The following is an 18,414-nucleotide window of genomic DNA, read 5'->3' as shown; positions in this document are numbered from 1 at the left end:
TGTATAAGTTGATCTTGTATGTGATTGCCTTGCTGAACTCTCCTCTTCATTCTAATAGTTTGTCAGTTTATTATTTGTGTTCTTTTAGGTAGTCTACCATATTATTTGCAAATAATGATGGTTCTAGCTCTGCATAATCTATATTTGTATTTCTTATTTAAAGTTTATTCATTTTAAAAATTTATTTATTTCAAAAATTCTGTTGTGTAGGTTATGCCCGCTAGGAAAATAGTAAAGCAGTAGACATATTGGCCTTAGGTACTTTACTAGAAATATTTTTAATGCTTCACTATGAAGCATAATATTGTGTAGGTCCTTTTATTGATCTAAAATTTTTTTTCTTAGTATCAAGGGTATTTTGACATGTAGTGAGATCATATTTTTTTCTCTTTTGATTTCCTAATATTATAGATAAGAAATACATCATTGATCAAGATGTATTATAATTTTAATATTTTCCTTGATTCAGTTTTCTAGTATTTTATTTATTATTTTTATACATAATAAATGAGATTGGCTTAAAAAAAAAATGCCTGATAAGCCAGAGATTCATTCCAAATTAAAATAATTATAGATTTCCCTTTCTTCAGGAATTTCGTTTAGGAGCTGCTCATTATTCTCCCGTTACTTATATTTGCTGTCTGTATTAAACTAATATCCCATACTATATGGCGTCCTTTTTTGAGCAGTACAAAGCACTTAAAATCCAGTTCTTTCAGTGTGGTGATTGTTTTTCTAGCTTTCTGAGTTACTACATGTTCCTCCTTTAAGTGGTATATTCCCCTTATTATGTTTTTTTAAAAATAAGACCTTCAAGGATTGTTTCACATTTGTCTGTCTCTGTTTCTCTTTGCTGTATGTAGTCTGCCTTTATCATAATCATAAGGTATTACCTTCTTCATGTTTTTCTGTTCATTCTAGTTCCTTCTGTCACCTGCTCTTTGAAGCCTTTTTTAATCCTTCCTCTTCCTCATTAATCCCTGAGGACTATTTTTGTGTTTCTAATATAGCCTATTATAAATTGCATATACGTATATCTTTATATGCACACATGTGTGCATGCGTGCACACACACGTATTTCCCTTTACTACATCTTGGCATAATAGAAGAACTTTCTTGTTACTTTTGGTTATAAGAACAGTCTTGTTTTTGGTAAGTAAGACTCAGTCTTATGCATTTTTTAAAACTTTTCAAAATTCACTCTGCTTAACAGGGATCATGAGGGGTGTTGTTCTAACTCTTCACATACTTTTTCCTCCTTCCGTGTGTTGGGGAACAGAGGAAGGAGGGAAAAAAGGCAAACATATTACTAAACTGGGGGAAGTTGTCATCTTCATCATGGCCTATTATCAGGCATTTAAATGCTGGTTCATTGCCACGTGCAGATTCTTTCTGGCCCAACCTGTTGGCAGCTCACTGCGGCTCTCTGAATTTAGGACATATAGTAATTAGCATCTTTTGTGCTTAGTTTAGGCCTTAGGGGCAATTCTGGGATTATAAGAAACTCCTGTTAGTAATCTGTGAAATTTATTTTACAATAAATGTTTCATGGTATAATAGGAAAATAAACAGTCTCCAGAAGAGGGTATTAACTCATGCAAATATTATAGAGTACCTCTTCAGTGCACGGTTTTCATACCTATAATGTTAATTCTATATCCTAAAATAATTCAGCCTCTAGGAAACTTTTTACCAGCATGTCATTCTAGAGCTGTGTCAGATGTCCTATTTAAAAATAAATTAATTTAAATTTACATTAATGAAACGTAAATAAAATTACCAATTCAGTTCCTCAGTCACACTAGCCCCATTTTAAGTGCTTCATTAGCCATGTGTCACTAGTGGCTAATGTATTGGATAGTACAGAACATTACTACCATTAAAAAAAGTCCTGTTAGACACTGCTTCTCTAGAGGATAGAGGTGATGAATTTTTGTTACCATAGGAAGGTTAGGTACGTGGAGTCAACCATATATACTAACCAGTTACTCTGTTTCACAGGGACTTTTTTTTCTTGCCCATATGAGGGAAGTTTGTGAAAGGGAGAAAAATTGGCACACGACTGAGCAATGTATTGCTTTCAGATTCATCTGATATTTAGCTTTTCATGTGGAAATGTCAAATAACTGCTATTGCAAACATAGTTGACAGCAGGATCCAAAGTTCAAACATTTCCACCCACCAGAGACGAACTCCCTAGTTCCTCCTTCAGATTCCCTTCTTATTATTCCCTCATTCCTCAGGTGAAGGTCGGCACAACTTCAGTCCTAAGACAAGGTAAGACTGGCATTAGTAGAAAGGTGAATGTTTGCATATGTATATTTGTGTGTGTGTAAAGATTTGGGGACAAGTGACTTAACTTTCAGAGTAATAAATTCTTCCTTTTTTTTTTTTATTAACCAAGCCCTTAGATATCATCTATTGAATGCCTGTCCACAGTTTACATGCAAGTAAACTGAGGCTAGAGAAAGTGACTGCCCAAGAACATGTCAATAGTTAATGGTAAATCTGGAACTAAGACCTTTGTTCAGTGACACCATATCATTGAGCATTCTGCTAAATCATTTACCGTTCCCATTTTAATTCTTTATTCACTGCTAACTATTGCTGCAGATTTAACGACAAGTGTTTAAAGGTAAAAATAACTAATTATTATAATGAATTTCTTATTTTTAAAATATTGCTTTTTGTATGTTTTAAAGGATTTGGTAATTTTAATTTTTTCAGATTGAAGAAGAAGAGAGGAAAAGAATAGAAGATATGAAAGAAAATGAACGGATAAAAGCAACTAAAGAATTGGAAACCTGGAAAGAACATCAAAGAAAAGCTGAAGAACATAAAATAATTCAGAGAGAAGAAAAATTATATCAACAAGAAAAGCAAATTGAAGAAGAGAGAAAAAAATTAAAACATAAAGGTCTTACTAGGAATTCAGTATCTAGAAATCTTGCCACAAAAGGTACAATGATTACTTAATATTTTCTGGGAAAGTGAGTCCTGTTAGTGAAGTATATATGTCAGAGTGTGTGTGTGTGTGTGTGTGTGTGTGTATGTGTGTGTGTGTATGTGAATGAATCTATCCACAGTATTAGGTCATTATTTTGGTATATGAATTACTACAATACAAAGACTAAGGTGAAAGACTTATTTCTTCTTCTAGGAAGTAGTGAAGCTTTCATAATAAAATGAGCAAAGATTCAATATGGTTTTTACCCATGTGCTTCCTTTAGAAATTTATGCAGGTGTTGTTAAATATGTGTTTAACTCAGGTGCAGTAAGACTTGGAGTGAATTATCAGTACCAGGAGCATTCATTTATTTCTTTAGAGATAAGAAAATAGGAATTTCATTAAAAGAACTTTTCATCACATAACTCAGGAAAATGAGTACTGTTAAGCAAACTTCGCTGTAAGCAGACAAGAACTTTTCTGGCCTTTGATTCTGGTGTATTCAAAAATAGATGAGAGGACAATTTTCTTTATTGAAAGCTAAGAGTGTTTTTATCTGATTTTAGAATATTAAACTTCGTTTTGGGTTTATTTATGTTTAGTAAATGGAACGTTTTGTAGTTAAATCACTTACATAACAGTGACAATTAACATTTCTTGGGTGATTACTATATGCCAGGTAATTTTATTGATTGTATCACTCAATCCTCACAACAGCACTTTGGGGTAAGTGCTGTTATTCTTATTTTAAAGGAAATAGGTGTTTTGAAAGGATAAACAACTACCCAGTAAGCAAACCTATAGGATTTGAACCCAGATCTGATTCTGAAACCTATGTTCTTTTCAAAGGCTACATGTCTTTACTACTTTAACAGTGAGGTTTAGCATGTTAAGAAGTCATTTAGAGTAAATATTAAGCAGTAGCTTTATTAAATTTATATATTTTTGTGGTTTAATATTGACATGCAAGTTAACTACTACACTATCTCCTTCTTTAATGCCATTTCAACAAAATATTTATACAATTGGAGTATTTGAAAGCATTTCCTTCCTAATTTCAATTACTTCTAAACAAATAGGATGTTTTAAGACACTGGTGGAACCCAAACAAACTTTTGTATATAAGAGATATCCTGAAGATGTTTAAAAAAAATTCATCCAAGGATACAAGGGAAATTAAACATGGTGGAGGAAAAAATGTATAAATCAGCTTTTTTTGGATTTTTTACTCTAGAAGTCCTTTTTTTCCTTATTTCAGTAGTATCATTATGGATGACTGGTAGCATTCTTTAGTAGGCTTTGGTTACTTTCTTCCATCTCGTCCATACATTTAACAAATATTCATTTACTCAGTGTCTCCTCTGTACTTGGAGTTATGGAATATACAAATATGACTTAACGTGTGTCCAGTGCCTAAGGAACATAAAATGTTGTAGATACAAATAACTTCAGTTAGCTGGGATTTGTGAGTAACTGCTTTAAAAAATTGACAAATGTCTTATTGGCCAGTAAAGTTAGACCTCTTAAAGAGGAAAACAAGGCTGCTCCTAAAAAGTCTAATGCTACTGTTTTAATGCCACCTCTAACTAAAAATGCTCATTTGATAACATTTCTAACTATAGAAAGAATATTGTATTATTTGCCCCAGAAACGTTCTTGAGACAACTACTTTTATAGTATACTGAATACAAATGGTGTGGTGGGTGCTGTAGATTGCCTACTCAATATATACTCTTCTTTTCCTTTTTTACCAATAGAATTATGATTTGGGGGTAGGGGACAGAAGAAATGTGTCCAGCTTAAAAACTTACTGCTTGGAAATTTGAGTATTGATTGGATATTTGAAGAAATTATGGAATAATTACATTTTTCTTTAGATGTGATAATGGTATTTTCTTTAGATGTGATAATTTATAAAGTCCTCATCTTGTAGAGATGCCTACTGAAATATTTATAGGTAAATATGATGTCTGAGATTTGCTTCAAAATAATATGGTATGTGAAAATGGATAGAGGTAAAGATGAAATGGTGTTGGCCATGAGTTGATAATTGAAGTCACGTCATGAATGCATGATGGTGATTATTCTATCCTGTCTACTTTTGTACATATTTGAAATTTTTTATTATAAAATGAAAAAATAAGGATCAAAGCACAGTGACTCATTTTTACAAACAAAGTAATTTTAAATTAGTTTAAAAAAAGGGAAAACAAAATTTACTTCCCCAGACTCTCTTGTAACAGTATGTAGCCAAGTGGCACAGTTCTGGCTCTTGAAATGCAAGAAGAAATCTACTAAGGATTTATAGAAAAGTATTACTTTTCTGAGATAAGTGTCCCCAGTTCCTTTCTGCTTGCTCCCCCTTTCCTTTTTCTACCTAAGATGAAGATCTTTGCCAAGAAGTGCATTAACACTTCTTGAGATCGTGAAGAGGCATGCCATACATTAAGAATGATAGAACAGGGAAGAAGAAAGAGCCTGGGACATTAATGATATTGGAAAGCTGATAAATCGTGCTGAACTATCTTTCTTCAAGCTCGTTAAGTGAGAAAAATAAACCCATGTTTGGTTAAACCACTGTAGTCATGTTTTTTTTTTCACACAGCCTAGAGAATTTTTGACTTCTGGAAATGGGTAATGGAAGAGAAGGTTGATTTAGCATTTGAAAATTGTTCAGTATAATTATACTAACAGAACAAAGGACAAATGTGATTATTTCAATATTGCAAAGAGGCATTTGACAAAATCCAACACCCATTTATAATAAAAAATTGGACTAGAAAGAAACTTTCTCAATCTGATAAGAGCCTTCTACACAAAAATCTATGGCAAACATCATATTTACTGATGAATTAATGTGTACTTTGTCCCTTAGGTTGAAGAGCAAGGCAAGCATGTCTGTTTTCACTACCTCATTCAACATTATACTAGAGGTCCTAACTGCTGCATTAAGACAAGAAGAAGAAATAAAAGCCGTGAAGATTAGACAGGAAGAAGTAAAACTGTCTATTTGTAGATGACATGATTGTCTATGTAGAAATCCCTAAGGAATCTACAGATAACTGCTAGACCTAATAAGTGAATTTAGCAATGTCTCAAGATATAAGATTGCAAAAATCACTTATGATTTTATTTACCAACAGCAAACAATTGGAAAATTAAACTTTAATCAATTTATAATAACACTAAGACACAAAACGTTTAGGAATAAATTTAATAAAAGAAGTGTAAGATCTCATCACTGAAAACGATAAAAAATTACTGAGAGATATTTTTAAAGGCCTAAACAAGTGGAGAGATATAGCATGTTCATGAATAGGAAAACTCAATATTGTTAAGATGTCACTTCTCCTTAAACTGATGTATAGATTTAATGCAATTCCAACAGAAATACCAGTAAGCTTTTTGTAGAAATCGACAAGTTGATTCTAAAATTTATATTAGAATGCAAATGACCTAGACTAGCTAAAGAAATTTTTTAAAATAAGAACAAAGATGTTGGACTTATACTACCTGATTTGAGGACTTAACATCAAGCTACAGTAATCAAGATAGGGTGGAACTGGTGAAAGGACGAACAGAAAGGTCAAAAGAATGGAGTACAGTGAGCAGAAATAGATCCTAACCTGTATGGTCTGATGCTTTTCATCAAAAGCAGAACAGTTCAATGGGGAAAGGGAAGTCTGGAACAATTGGGTATCTATGGAAACAAATGAACATTGATTCTTGCCTCACCATGTACATAATATATACGCAGAAGACAAACTACCCAATAAATAATTAGACAAAAGATTTGAATGGACTTTTCACAAAAGAAGACATATGAATGGTCAATATGCACATGAAATGATGTTCAACATCATTAGTCAGTAAGGAAATGCAAATTAAAACCACAGTGAAATATAGTGGTTAAATAAACTAAGATAGCTAATATTAAATATTAGAAAGTCCATCAGTACAAAGTGTTATTGAGGATGTGCTACAGTTGGACCTTGTACAATGATGGTCAAAATATAAAATGGTACAACCACTTTGGAAGAGTGTCAACTGTCATCTAACCTGTCATATAACTCAACCATTTTAGTCCTAGGTATTTACACAAGAAAAATGTGTCCACCTAAAAACTTGTATTCAAATGTTCACAGCAGCTTTATTTACAATAGTGAACAACTGGAAACAATGTCCATCAACAGGTGAATGGATAAACAAATTATGAAATACATTCATAAAATGGAATATTACTCTTCAATAAAAAGGAGACAACTGGAACTTCCCTGGTGGCCCAGTGGTTAAGGATCCGCCTGCCAATGCAGGGGACATGGGTTTGATCCCTGGCCCAGGAAGATCCCACATGCTGCAGAGCAACTCAGCCCGTTCACCACAACTACTGAGCCTGCGCACCTAGAGCCTGTGCTCTGCAACAAAAGAAGCCATTGCAATGAGAAGCCCGCGCACCACAATGAAGAGTAGCCCCCGCTTGCCACAGCTAGAGAAAGCCTGTGCACAACAGTGAAGACCCAATGCAGTCAAAAATAAACAAATTTATTTTTTAAAAAAGAGACAACTACTGATACACATGACATGAATGAATCACAAAATTATTCTGAAAAAAGCAAGACACCAGTCCCTAGTGCATGAAATTCTAGAAATTACTAACTAATTTATAATGACTGAGAGCACGTCAGTGGTTGCCTGGGGCCAGGAGTGAAGGGAAAGGATGAACTTCACAGGGTTATAGGGGACTCTTAGAGGTGATAGAAATTTTCTGTGTTGATTGTGATTTCAGGAGCATGTACATCTGTCAGAACTCATTTAATATACTTTAAAATGAGTATAGTTATTGTACATGAATTATTTCTCAATAAAATTGAAAAAATAATGTTTATTGATTTTAGGCAGGAAAGCATCAAAGTGTGCACGATTTCCTCAAGTTCTTACTATTCCACAGAGTTATGCTTAGGGCCAGGCATAGTGAGGCCATTCCCCCAAAAGTCTCCATTTGAGGGTCCCTGCTCTTGTACTGTTGTCTATATTTATAAGATACGAGGAAAGGGGAATCAATGAGCATTAATTAGTTACATGACTATGGGGGCTTTCTTGTCTTGTTAGAAACAGCTTTGTTCAAAAGGGGAAGCCGGGACTTCCCTAGCCGTCCAGTGGTTAAGACTTTGCCTTCCAATGCAGGACATGCAGGTTCGATCCTTGGTTGGGGAGCTAAGATCCCACATGCCTCGAGGCCAAAAAATCAAAACAGAAGCAATGTTGTAACAAACTCAATAAAGACTTTAAAAATGTTCCACATTAAAAAAAAAAATCCAAAAGGGGAAGCCTCTTGAGGTCAGTTACCAGTATCTGTTGAACTAGTTTTGATTTGCTGAGCTATCTATTTGCTAAGCTACTAAAAGCATTGTAGTGGGAGAGATGAGGCTTCAGGGCAGGTGGATTTGTCCCTTTTCAACTTGGTAGAACTAGGTACGTCTAAAGGGAAGGGCAAACGTAGGTCTGGAAAAAATAGGATTGGTTGAAAGTGCATAGGACTTTGATTACCAGATCTCCTCCTGTACTACAGCAGATAACTGGAGATTTACTTTCTGCACAATTGAGGACTGAGTGAGATTCTGCTCTGAAAATACAGAGATTGAGTGAAAGTCTGCATTGTAAAAATATAAATACTGATTCAAGAGATCCTCTCCAGCTCTATTCTCTTCCCCATATGCATGCAGGAGCCCAGTGCACCTGTTATGTAGATTGGAGAATTCCTCTACAGGGAAGCTAACTAGTATAGGATGAAAAAACCCTGGCATTTATAATGGCCCCACTAGTTCACCATGCTGAAGCTCACTAGTCAACAATCTTTAGATTCATGTACACAAAACTTCCAGTCAGAATATTTGTACTTCATCTTTAATATGAACAGACAGCCAAGAACCAAACAGAAAAATGCAACTTGGAACAACCAAGTAATGCAGGGAATAGAAGAAAACTTAAAAAGAAGTATAATTAGGTGGGGCTAATGGCAGACTCTGGGAGGGCTCATGCTGAGTACTTCCCAGAACTTCTGCTGCCAGTGTCCTTGTCCCCATGGTGAGCCACAGCCACCCCCGCCTCTGCAGGAGACCCTCGAACACTAGCAGGATGGACACCAACCTCCAAACTTCATTCATATGTTGAACCTGAAGACAGTTCACACACCAAGAGAATCTGAGAGAACGTCCTCACGTGAGGGACTCCTGGTGAAATCACTTTGTGGAAACAGTGCATCAAGAAACCTTTACTATTCACAGAAAGATAGACAAGATGAAAAGGCAGAGGGCTATGTACCAGATGAAGGAACAAGATAAAACCCCAGATAAACAACTAAATGAAGTGGAGATAGGCAACCTTCCAGAAAAAGAATTCAGAATAATGATAATGAAGATGATCCAGGACCTCGGAAAAAGAATGGAGGCAAAGATCGAGAAAATGCGAGAAATGTTTAACAAAGACCTAGAAGAACTAAAGAACAAACAAACAGAGATGAACAATACAATAACTGAAATGAAAAAAACACTAGAAGGAATCAATAGCAGAATAACTGAGGCAGAAGAATGGATAAGTGACCTGGAAGACAGAATGGTGGAATTCACTGCTGCAGAACAGAATAAAGAAAAAAGAATGAAAAGAAATGACAGCCTAAGAGACATCTGGGACAACATTAAATGCAACAACATTCACATTATAGGGGTCCCAGAAGGAGAAGAGAGAGAGAAAGGACCTGAGAAAATATTTGAAGAGATTATAGTTGAAAACTTCCCTAACATGGGAAAGGATAGCCACCCAAGTCCAGGAAGCACAGCAAGTCCCATACAGGATAAACCCAAGGAGAAACACACTGAGACACATAGTAATCAAATTGGCAAAAATTAAAGAAAAGTTATTAAAAGCAGCAAGGGAAAAATGACAGATAACATACAGGGGAACTCCCATAAGGTTAACAGCTGATTTCTCAGCAGAAACTCTACAAGCCAGAAGGGAGTGGCATGATATACTTAAAGTGATGAAAGGGAAGAAACTACAACCAAGATTACTCTACCCAGCAAGGTTCTCATTCAGATTCGATGGAGAAATCAAAAGCTTAGCAGAGAAGCAAAAGCTAAAAGAATTCAGCAACACCAAACCAGCTCTACAACAAATGCTAAAGGAACTTCTCTAACTGGGAAATACAAGAGAAGAAAAGGACCTACAAAAACCCAAAACAATTAAGAAAATGGTAATAGGAACATACATATCGATAATTACCTTAAACGTGAATGGATTAAATGCTCCCACCAATAGAACACAGCCTTGCTGAATGGATACAAAAACAAGACCCATATATATGCTGTCTACAAGAGACCCACTTCAGACCTAGGGACACATACACACTGCAAGTGAGGGGATGGAGAAAGATAGTCCATGCAAATGGAAATCAAAAGAAAGCTGGAGTAGCAATACTCATATCCGATAAAATAGACTTTAAACTAAAGACTGTTACAAGAGACAAGGAAGGACACTACATAATGATCAACAGATCAATCCAAGAAGAAGATACAATGATTATAAATATATATGCACCCAACATAGGAGCACCTCAATACATAAGGCAACTGCTAACAGCTGTAAAAGAGGAAATCGACAGTAACATAGTAATAGTGGGGGACTTTAACACCTCACTTACACCAATGGACAGATCATCCAAAATGAAAATAAATAAGGAAACAGAAGCTTTAAATGACACAATAGACCAGATAGATTTAATTGGAATTTATAGGACATTCCATCCAAAAACAGCAGATTACACTTTCTTTTCAAGTGCTCACGGAACACTCTCCAGGATAGATCACATCTTGGGTCACAAATAAAGCCTCAGTAAATTTAAGAAAATTGAAATCATATCAAGCATCTTTTCTGACCACAACGCTATGACATTAGAAATGAATTACAGGGAAAAAAACGTAAAAACACAAACACATGAAGGCTAAACACTACATTACTAAATAACCAAGAGATCACTGAAGAAATCAAAGAGGAAATCAAAAAATACCTGGAGGGCTTCCCTGGTGGCGCAGTGGTTGAGAGTCCGCCTGCCGATGCAGGGGACACGGGTTCGTGCCCCGGTCCGGGAAGATCCCACATGCCGCGGAGTGGCTGGGCCTGTGAGCCATGGCCGCTGAGCCTGCGCGTCCGGAGCCTGTGCTCCTCAATGGGAGAGGCCACAACAGTGAGAGGCCTGCAAAATGCAAAAAAAAAAAAAATACCTGGAGACAAATTGCAATGAAAACACGATGGTCCAAAACCTGTGGGATGCAGCAAAAGCAGTTCTAAGAGGGAAGTTTATAGCTATACAAGCCTACCTCAAGAAACAAGAAAAATCTCAAATAAATCATCTAACCTTACACCTAAAGGAGCTAGAGAAAGAAGAACAAACAAAACCCAGAGTTAGCAGAAGGAAAGAAATCATAAAGATCAGAGCAGAAATAAATGAAATAGAAGCAAAGAAAACAATAGCAAATATCAATAAAACTAAAAGCTGATTGTTTGAGAAGATAAACAAAATTGATAAACCATTAGCTAGACTCATCAAGAAAAAGAGGGAGTGGACTCAAATCAATAAAATTAGAAATGAAAAAGGAGAAGCTACGACACCGCAGAAATACAAAGCATCCTAAGAGACTACAATAAGCAACTCTATGCCAATAAAATTGACAACCTGGAAGAAATGGATAAATTCTTAGAAAGGTATAACCTTCCAAGACTGAACCAGAAAGAAATAGAATACATACACAGACCAATCACAAGTAATGAAATTGAAAATGTGATGAAAAATCTTCCAATGAACAAAGGTCCAGAACAGATGGCTTCACAGGTGAATTCTATCAAACATTTAGAGACGAGCTAACACCCATCCTTCTCAAACTCTTCCAAAGAATTGCAGAGGAAGGAACACTCCCAAACTGATTCTATGAGGCCACCATCACCCTGATACCAAAACCAGACAAAGATACTACAAAAAAAGAAAATTACAGACTAATATCACTGATGAATATAGATGCAAAAATCCTCAACAAAATACTAGCAAACAGAATCCAACAACACATTAAAACGATCATATACCATGATCAAGTGGGATTTATCCCAGGGATGCACAGATTCTTCAATATACGTAAATCAATCAATGTGATAAACCATATTGACAAATTGAAGAATAGAAACCATATGATCATCTCAATAGATGCAGAAAAAGCTTTTGACAAAATTCAACACCGATTTATGATAAAAACTCTCCAGAAAGTGGGCATAGAGGGAACCTACCTCAACATAATAAAGACCATATATGACAAACCCACAGCAAACATCATTCTCAATGGTGAAAAACTGAAAGCATTTCCTCTAAGATCAGGAACAAGACAAGGATGTCCACTCTCACCACTATTATTCAACATAGTTTTGGAAGTCCTAGCCACAGCAGTCAGAGAAGAAAAAGAAATAAAAGGAATACAAATTGGAAAAGAAAAGGTAAAACTGTCACTGTTTGCAGATGACATGATACTGTACATAGAGAATCCTAAAGATGCTACCAGAAAACTACTAGAGCTAATTAATGAATTTGGTAAAGTAAGATACAAAATTAATGTACAGAAATCTCTTGCATTCCTATACACTAATGATGAAAAATCTGAAAGAGAAACTAAGGAAGCACTCCCATTTACCACTGCAACAAAAAGAATAAAATACCTAGGAATAAACCTACCTAGGGAGACAAAAGAGCTGTATGCAGAAAACTCTAAGGCACTGATGAAAGAAATTAAAGATGATACCAACAGATGGAGAGACATACCATGTTCTTGGATTGGAAAAATCAATATTGTGAAAATGACTATACTACCCAAAGCAATCTACAGATTCAATGCAATCCCTATCAAATTACCAATGGCATTTTTTATGGGACTAGAACAAGGTAATCTTTAAATTTGTATGGAGACACAAAAGACCCCGAATAGCCAAAGCAGTCTTGAGGGAAAAAAATGGAGCTGGAGGAATCAGACGCCTTGAATTCCGACTATGCTACAAAGCTAAAGTAATCAAGACAGTATTGTACTGGCACAAAAACAGAAACACAGATCAATGGAACAATATAGAAAGCCCAGAGATAAACCCACGCACCTATGGTCAACTAATCTATGACAAAGGAGGCAAGGATATACAATGGAGAAAAGACAGTCTCTTCAATAAATGGTGCTGGGAAAACTGGACAGCTACATATAAAAGAATGAAATTAGAACACTCCCTAACACCATACAGAAAAATGAACTCAAAATGGGTTTGAGACCTAAATGTAAGACTGGACACTATAAAACTCTTAGAGGAAAACATAGGAAGAACACTCTTTGACATAAATCACAGCAAGATCTTTTTTGATCCACCTCCTAGAGTAATGGAAATAAAAATAAACAAATTGGACCTAAGGAAACTTAAAAGCTTTTGCACAACAAAGGAAACCATAAACAAGACCAAAAGATAACCCGCAGAATGGGAGAAAATATTTGCAAACGAATCAACGGACAAAGGATTAATCTCCAAAATATATAAACAGCTCATGCAGCTCAACATTAAAAAAACAAACAATCCAATGAAAAATGGGCAGAAGACCTAAATAGACATTTCTCCAAAGAAGACATACAGATGTCCAAGAAGCACATGAAAAGCTGCTCAACATCACTAATTATCAGAGAAATGCAAATCAGTACTACAATGTGGTATCACCTCACACCAGTTAGAATGGGCATCATCAGAAAATCTACAAACAACAAATGCTGGAAAGGGTGTGGGGAAGAGGGAACCCTCTTGCACTGTTGGTGGGAATGTAAATTGATACAGCCACTATGGAGAACAGTATGGAGGTTCCCTTAAAAACTAAAACTAGAATTACCATATGATCCAGCAATCCCACTACTGGGCATATACCCAGAGAAAACCATAATTCAAAAAGACACATGCACCCCAATGTTCATTGCAGCACTATTTACAATAGCCAGGTCATGGAAGCAACCTAAATGCCCATCGACAGATGAATGGATAAAGAAGATGTGGTACATATATACAATGTAATATTACTCAGCCATAAAAAGGAACAAAATTGGGTCATTTGTTGAGACATGGATGGATATAGAGACCATCATACAGAGTGAATAAGTCAGAAAGAGAAAAACAAATATTGTATATTAATGCATGTATGTTGAACCTAGAAAAATGGTACAGATGAACCAGTTTGCAGGGCAGAAGTTGAGACACAGATGTAGAGACCAAACTTATGGACACCAAGGGGGGAAAACTATGGGGGCATGGTGATGGTGGTGTGATAAATTGGGCAATTGGAATTGACATGTATACACTGATGTGTATAAAATTGATGACTAATAAGAACCTGCTGTATAAAAAAATAAAATTCAAAAATTAAAAGTAAATAAAGAACTATAATTAATGTCCTCAGAGAGATGAGAACATATTTTAATCCTTGAACAACAACAAGAGGCTGTAATAAAGAATTTTTCCTAAAAGAACGGTTTGGAAATTAAAAATGTAATTTAAAAAATTAAAAATTAAATCAAATAGTTGGAATATAGTTAATTTTTTTTCCAGAAAATAGAATAAGATGACAAAGATATTTTATTATTTTATTTTATTTTTTAACTTTTGGCTGTGTTGGGTCTTTGTTGCTGCTCACCAGCTTTCTCTAGTTGTGGCGAGCAGGGGCTACTCTTCATTGCGGTGCGCAGGCTTCTCATTGCAGTGGCTTCTCTTGTTGCGGAGCATGGGCTCTAGGCACATAGGATTGCTAGTTGCAGCACGTGGTCTCAGTAGTTGTGGCTCACAGGCTCTAGAGCACAGGGTCAGTAGTTGTGGCGCACGGGCTTAGTTGCTTCGTGGCATGTGGGATCTTCCCAGACCAGGGATCGAACCCATGTGCCTGGCATTGGCAGGCGGATTCTTAACCGCTGCGCCACCAGAGAAGCCCCAAGAAAGAGATTTTAAAATAATAAAGATAAAACAACTGGAGTATCCATTCAGGTTGTCCAATATTCAAATAATAGGAGTATTAGGAAGAGGGAAGGGAGAAACAGAGGAAAGGTAATAATTTTTTAAATTCTTTTTTTATTGAGATTTAATTGACTTATTATAAGTTTCATGTGTACAATATAATGATTTGATATGTGTGTATATTATGAAGTGATCATCACAGTAAATCTAGCAAATATGTCCAGCACCATACAAAGTTACAATTTTTTTTCTTAAGATGAGAACGTTTAAGATTTACTCTCTTAACAACTTTCAAATATGCTATACAGTATTATTAGCAATAGTCACCAGGCTGTACATTTCATTCACAGGGCTTATGTATTTTATGACTAGAAGTTCCTACCTTTTGACCATCATCACCCATTTTGTCCACCTCCCACCCCCCACCTCTGACAACCACCAATCTGTTCTCTGTATCTATGAGTCTGGTTTTTTGTTTTAGGTTCCACATATAAGGAATAATTTTTAAAAACATTTTTTTTAGCGGGGGCTGGTGGGAGAGATAAATCAGGAGTTTGGGAGTAACATATACACACTACTGTATGTAAAATAGATAAACAAGGACCTGCTCTATAGCATAGGAAACTATATTCAATGTCTTGTAGTAATCTATAATGGAAAAGAATCTGAAAAAGAAATGTATATATATATATATTTTTTGTTTGTTTGTTTTTGTTGTTCCTAATAGTATTTTATTTTTCCTTGATCAACTATTGCAGCATTTTGCAAATTTTGTTTGTTCAAAAAAGCAATTTTTGGTTTTGTTGATCTTTTATTGTTTCTTTGTTTTCTGTTCCATTAACTCCTGTGTTTATTTTTATTTGGCTTCTTCTAGTTTCTTTGGGTTTTCTCTGTTCTTTATACAATTTGTTTGCATTAATTTTTGAATCTTTTAACACATGCATATGAAGTTATAATTTTTTCTCTTAAACACTGCATTAATACATTCACCAAGTCTTGAAATCTTGTGTTTTCATTGCCATTTAGTTGCAAATATTTTGTAACCCATCATGATTTTTTTTTTGTCCTTGAATTATTAGGGAGAATTTTTTTTTCCAAATATATAAAAGGGGAATGATAGTTGTTCTCATATTTTATATTATGTGGGTCATTGTGTTATATACAAATGTGTTTATAAATCATTTGTAGTTTGCTAGTGTGTATTTTTGTTTATTGTGAGTCTTTTGATATGGGCTACTTAGGTTTATTATTATAAATAAAATATATCCTGGGACCTTCCTGGTGGCACAGTGGTTAAGAATCCACCTGCCAATGCAGGGAACCCAGGTTTGAGCCCTGGTCTGGGAAAAAGCCACATGCCGTGGAGCAACTAAGCCCACGTGCCACAACTACTGAGCCTGCGTGCCACAATTACTGAAGCCCATGCACCTAGAGCCCATGCTCCTCAACAAGAGAAGCCACTGCAGTGAGAAGCCCGTACAGTGCAGTGAAGAGCAGCCCCCACTTTCCGCAACTAGAGGAAGCCTGCACACAGCAACAAAGACCCAATGCAGCCAAAAATTAATTAATTAATTAATTAAAAAATAAAATAAATTATATCCTAACATCTTAGAATTTCCTTCTGCCCTGTTACTTTGTGATTTATATTTACCAGACTTCCTTTTTTGTTCTTTTTTCTATTTTTCTGCCTTGGATTAAATAATTTTTCTTAATTACCTCCTTTCCTTTGTACTAACTTGAAAGGTATACATTCTATTTTTGTTCTCTGAATGATCAATATTAAATTTTTTATAACTGTTTTGATACATAGATATAATTACAATTATATTTTTAATGTGCATACTAAACAAAATTTAATCTCTACCATTACTTGTAAATATTAGAAGGAAATTTAATACATGAACTTCAGTGGTACCCATCCTCTATGTTACTGTCTAAAGATTTTATTCCACTTTTTTGGTGGGGAGGGAGTCAACTGATCTCACCTTATTTTTAAACCTCTAAATTTAGTCATTAGTGTGGCTTTACCACATATACTCATTACTATTTCTGTTGACCCATATTTACTGCTTTTTATTTATCTTTGCTTCTTGCATCTAAGTTCTTTCTGGATCCAATTACCTTTCCTTTAAGTAAATCCTTTAGTAGTTTTTTATTTCTTTTAACATCTTTATTGGAGTATAATTGCTTTACAGTGGTGTGTTAGTTTCTGCTTTATAACAAAGTGAATCAGCTATACATATACATATATCCCCATATCTCCTCCCTCTTGCATCTCCCTCCCACCCTCCCTATCCCACCCCTCTAGGTGGTCACTGAGCTGAGCTGATCTCCCTGTGGTATGCAGCTGCTTCCCACTAGCTATCTATTTTACATTTGGTAGTATATATAAGTCCATGCCACTCTCTCAACTTCGTCCCAGCTTACCCTTAACCCACTCTGTATCCTCAAGTCCATTCTCTACGTCTGCGTCTTTATTCCTGTCTAGTAGTTCTTTAATAAAGATCTGAATGCTAATTTCAGTTATTTTTATTTTGTTATTGTTATTCAGTGATGTTTTAGATGGTTGTAGAATTCAAGATTGACAGTTATTTTCCATCAGTAACTTGAAGATATGTTTCTATTGCCTTCTGACTTCTAATATTGCTGCTGGGAAGTCTGCTCTTGATTTAATATTGATCCTTTATAAGGTAATCCATCCTTTGTCTCTGGTTGCTTTAAAATTCTTCACTTTGGTATATGTTGATTTTATTACTCTAAGTGCAGTTTTATATTTATTCATCTCATAATATCAGAACTTGGAGTATAGTTTCACTCAAAGAACGTATGTCTTACCTCAGTTCTGGGAAGTTATAAGCTATTGTTTTCAAATAGCATATTGTTTTCAAATTGCCTTTATCTTCCTTGGCTGCGTTCTGTATAATATCCTCAGATCTGTCTTCTAGTTTGCAAATTTTCTTCAAATATGCCTAATGTGCTGTTAAACTTGTCCTAGAAGTTTTCAATTTCAGGGACAATATTTTTCATTTTGCAAGTTCTGTTTGCTTCCTTCATACCTGTTTGTTCTTTTTTCATTACCTTAGTTTTTCATTATGGATTTTAGCCTCTCTTAGCTCTTTAAGTAAGCATGTTTTAAATTATTATAGTCTCTTTCAGATTGTTCTTTTATTTCAAATTCTTAATAGGCCAGTCCTCCTGTTTGTTGTGTCTGCTGACTGTTCTCCATACTGTAAGGAAGAAACATACATTGTATCCGCATGTGATTTGTAGCTTTTGTTTGTGTGCTCATCTTCAGCACAGATTTTTATGTGTGCGTATGAGGAAATTTCGTGTGTCCTGGTTTGCAGAAGGGATACCTGAAGTTTAGGTTTCTGAAGGGATACCTGAAGTTTAGGTTTCTCACGAGAGA

At 35.3% G+C, this 18,414-nt stretch overlaps 1 protein-coding gene across 2 annotated transcripts in view; it reads left to right on the top strand.

Annotated features, from left to right (window-relative positions):
* DNAAF4 (dynein axonemal assembly factor 4) overlaps nucleotides 1–18,414 on the top strand; it is a gene marked incomplete at its 3' end in the record, with an annotated part of 87,684 nt that overhangs the window by 40,919 nt on the left and 28,351 nt on the right. For both annotated transcript variants that reach the window (XM_079700350.1, XM_079700349.1), the window contains exon 4: nucleotides 2,729–2,960. In XM_079700350.1, coding sequence (XP_079556476.1) covers nucleotides 2,729–2,960 — 232 coding nt within the window. The remainder of the gene's footprint in view (nucleotides 1–2,728; nucleotides 2,961–18,414) is intronic.

The sequence above is a fragment of the Hyperoodon ampullatus genome, assembly GCF_949752795.1.
Source record: "Hyperoodon ampullatus genome assembly, chromosome: 3".
Classification (NCBI taxonomy): Eukaryota; Metazoa; Chordata; class Mammalia; order Artiodactyla; family Ziphiidae; genus Hyperoodon; species Hyperoodon ampullatus.
Note: the sequence above shows the minus strand (reverse complement) of the source record. Positions and strands in the feature narration are given on the sequence as shown.